Source organism: Zingiber officinale, chromosome 9A (genome assembly GCF_018446385.1).
Source record: "Zingiber officinale cultivar Zhangliang chromosome 9A, Zo_v1.1, whole genome shotgun sequence".
NCBI lineage: Eukaryota > Viridiplantae > Streptophyta > Magnoliopsida > Zingiberales > Zingiberaceae > Zingiber > Zingiber officinale.
In genome coordinates this window covers 23,719,203-23,722,920 of record NC_056002.1, presented here as the reverse complement: position 1 = coordinate 23,722,920, position 3,718 = coordinate 23,719,203, and the positions used below count along the sequence as shown (strand labels likewise).

The 3,718-nt window shown below is 37.5% G+C and overlaps 1 protein-coding gene across 1 annotated transcript; it reads right to left on the bottom strand.

The window, feature by feature from the left end:
- Positions 1-208: 208 nt before the first annotated feature.
- Positions 209-3,066, bottom strand: LOC122020961 (glycerate dehydrogenase HPR, peroxisomal-like). The gene is made up of 13 exons (XM_042579023.1): positions 2,875-3,066; positions 2,718-2,801; positions 2,503-2,643; positions 2,252-2,373; positions 1,819-1,900; positions 1,597-1,669; positions 1,415-1,506; positions 1,174-1,248; positions 1,003-1,110; positions 844-921; positions 717-761; positions 488-602; positions 209-405 (listed from the first exon to the last, which is right to left on the bottom strand). Exons 1-13 carry the CDS (start codon positions 2,995-2,997, stop codon positions 383-385), a joined length of 1,161 nt encoding a protein of 386 aa, XP_042434957.1. The 5' UTR covers positions 2,998-3,066; the 3' UTR covers positions 209-382.
- Positions 3,067-3,718: the final 652 nt, after the last annotated feature.

The window sequence follows — 3,718 nt, the reverse complement described above, 5'->3', positions numbered from 1 at the left end:
AAGATTCGGTCTGAGAACTCACTAGGCGGTGAGTAGTAGAATAGCGCCAAGCGCAGATAACTCAATGTCGTCTAAATTCTTGAATTGTCTTAGCGAGCATCCACCCTTTGGCAATGCCAAGATGCTAGAAAGGTCAAGCAAGTGTTTCGCTGTAGATAATGTGATGCAAGAGATGAAACCATGAAGAAGACTAGAAGAGTCAAGGAGCAATGTCAATTTGGAAGCTCGGGCTGGATTTCATTCAAAACCCCACAACTAGAGATTTGGACAATTTTGATTTATGAATATCAACGACTAAAATTGTCCTTAGATATGATTCGATAAGAAATGCGAATATAAAAGACTTTCATCTGCAGTCTGCACGAGCCCATCTTGCATTGCGTCACAGATTTGAAATTTGCAAACCTTCAAAACAAATTGTCACATAAAAAAGTGTTGCAGAACACAAAGCACAGGCAACAGGCAGGAGCAGAAGATAGTAAAATACCAAGTTGTTTGGCGTTAACAATGCTTGGACATGCTGCAGGAACAGGAGAGCTCTCGTCCAAGAACTTATCCATGCTGTTTGGATCACCCAAAACCGGGTATCCTTTTATCGTTCCCTGCAAGCAAAAACACATTGGCACAAAGACAATCTCCTACACAACTCTCTGATTTTGTTTTGGTTTAACTGGTCAACAAAAGTGTAGAATTAATTAAGGATGTGCTGATCTTACAAGAACATTTAAAGCGGCAAGGGTGGCCATTCCTTCACGCGTCCACTGCATCAAGAAGAAAGAAAATTAAGTCCTGTCCGGCTGCTCAAATTTCTTGAACTAAGTTTGAATCTATGCAAAATGTGACCTTCGAGGCAGAAGCAATGTGTGGAACAACAACTGCATTTTTCTGCTCAGAAAGACCAGGTTTCATTAATGGTTCATCCTGTGCACAACCGATTCCAATTTAGTTCAGTTGACAACGCCATCAATCTTGAGCCAACTGACCCTTGCATTGCATAATTACCTCAAAAACATCAAGACCGACCCGGAACATAGGGTTTGCTTTCAGATGTTCAACCAAAGCAGCTTCATCAATCACTGGTCCTCGACTTGCATTCACCAGCACTGCTTCCTGCAGTCAGAGCCATTCTAGTTCACTATATTTAATTTACAGAAAACACAACAGAAGGTTCACCTTCTTCATGATACCCAGTCTCTCTTTGTTTATGAGGTGATATGTAGTCTTGTCCAGCACAGGATGAAGACTTATCTGCAAATTGAACGGACTGAATTAGTTCCACCTATATGTGTCAAGTGATCATGTATTCAAGATGAAGCACTAATCTACCATGCTGTGTATCATTTGAGCAAGATAAAGCAGAAAATTAGTTAGGGAGTGAACATGGGAAAGAAGGTGAAGATGCATCAATTCTTACTACATCGGCTTCTCTAAGCACATCCTCCATGGTAGCAGCTCGTTTCCATGTAACAGGTTGTTCACCATTTACTTGTAGGAACTGTCCATATGCTGAACACCAAAAGCAAAATGGCAACTTCTTCACAGTCTAATTAAGTTCAAATCATATAAAAAAACAGGTAAAAGGTGATGACAACATGCCTGTCACGAACTTCTCTAGTCTTGTGGCCTGATACAGGTCATAGTATATGAGGTTCATCTTGAAACCCTCAATCTGTCCAAAGAAAAACAAATCAAGCCATGCTAAATACATTCATGTTTGCATCACAATGCAATCTGGAAATCTCATCTGACGCTAGTTGGATACATACAACTGCATGAGATGTAGCTACAATTTATGGATAAAAGGCACTAAAGAATTACCATCATTCTAGCGTACGCAGACCCGATACGACCAGCTCCAATCACTCCCACTGTCTGCCCTTTGAGTAAGTTTCCAACAAACCTGTGCTAAGCCATATGGTCATGTTAGGCTTCATGTTTCATTTAAAATAGAAAGACTTGCCTTTACACATTCCTTAAAAAAAGCCCTAAACAGTATGAACATATTGAGATTCAAGCTTCATTTAAAAGAGAAAGATTTGCGATTATATACTTGATCAACTCTGAACCTTATGATCATGTAAAGATTCAAGTTGCATCTGAGAAAGAAAGATTTCACTTTATAAAGTTCATCAAAGCACACACAGTACCATATGATTATGTTAAGATTCATGTTTCGTATTAAAGGGAAATCTTTCAGTATAAACAACTTTTCCAAAGCACTGAAATATCATAAGTATTAACAAGAGCGTACAAATGAGGAAGCCATCCGTCATATAAGCCAGCTCTCATGAACTGATCTGCTTCAACTATTCTTCTGGCAGCTGTTAGTGAAAGCGCAGCAGCCAATTCTGCCGTGGTCTCTGTCAGAACTCCCTACAACATGGAAAAGGACCATTCCCCCATTAGAAATTAGAAATTCTACAAGGAAAATTTTGAATCCCAAACTAACTCCAACTTGACCCTCCTAAAATATCTATACATAATCATCATCTGCAAACTCACAGGGGTGTTCCCAACAGCAACCCCGTATTTGTTAGCGGCACTGACATCGACATTATTGTACCCAACAGCCATGTTACTGAAAGAGGTTCCTCCGGCTCTCTTCAGTGCAGAGAACAACACCTCACCCCAGTCCTCCGTTAACTGCATGTAGCACACCAAGGTTATCCCAATCGATGAAGCAGCAAAAAGATAATTGCATAGCACAATATACTGGCCTGTCCAATTACTCCGTCGCACCGATCCCCGATCAGAGTAAGAATGTCATCCACCGATAGTATAGTTTTCTCCTCGGTGCATATCTATGAAGACGAAGAGTGAGGATAGATAAAGTTGCGCGGATCAAGATACAGAGGCAGAGATATATCAAAGTACCTCGACGCGGCAGTCTTGGTCAGTCAAGAGACGAATCCACCGATCTCCGGGCATGGATTTGGTACTTACAACTCGGTACTTCCCGCTAGGGTTCCACACTTGGATCGATATTGGCTTCGCCATTTTTGAGTTTGGACGGAGCTGCAACGGGGTTGTTTCCTCTAGGGATAAGAGCTTTTGAAGACGGCAACCATCTCTTATCCTGTTTCGAGTATTTTATTTTATTTTTTCTTTTTTGATTTTGTATTTATTTTTGCTTGGAGCATATTGATCCATGCCCTTTTGAGATAATAGAATATAAAGAAGAAGACGGTTTTCTAACAGCATTATCCAAATTTCTGCTCAAAATATTCTTTATTTTTTATCAACTTCGATCAAGTTAGAGTAGCTTTATATAAAACAGTAGTATCTTAAAATTAAATGATACTTTTTTATTAATATATATTTTTTATTTTCCTTAGTTTTCTTTTTTTTTTCTCTTCTAATTAATTACTCCAAACAAAACTGATTTTTTTATTTGATATTTTTTTTCTCTTCTAATCAGCAAATTTAAAAATTATTAATAAAAAAAATAAAAACACCACGGTGGTTTTCACCAAATCGGTACTTTGATTAAAATAAAGAAAAATTTACGTGCAATCTTGGATCGATCTGATCCATTATTTTTTTGAATATAAAAAGTTTAAAAATAAATATAATTTTTTTAAAATTTAGCACATTAAATTATAATTTAGTGTATTTTTTTATTAAATTGAGATTTTTTTCACCAAAACTATACTAGATTTTTTTTAAAATTGTGCTCAATTGAATGGAAAATATACTAGATTCTTTTTAAATTATACTA

What these genes read in the sequence shown, in the direction of transcription:
- LOC122020961 (XM_042579023.1), bottom strand. Translation starts at nt 2,997, where the DNA reads ATGGCGAAGCCAATATCGATCCAAGTGTGGAACCCTAGCGGGAAGTAC. An exon ending in TTGCTGTTGGGAACACCCCT is followed by an intron (nt 2,374 to 2,502) that starts GTGAGTTTGCAG and finishes TCCATGTTGTAG; the next exon opens with GGAGTTCTGACAGAGACCAC. An exon ending in ACTAGAGAAGTTCGTGACAG is followed by an intron (nt 1,507 to 1,596) that starts GCATGTTGTCAT and finishes TTTGGTGTTCAG; the next exon opens with CATATGGACAGTTCCTACAA.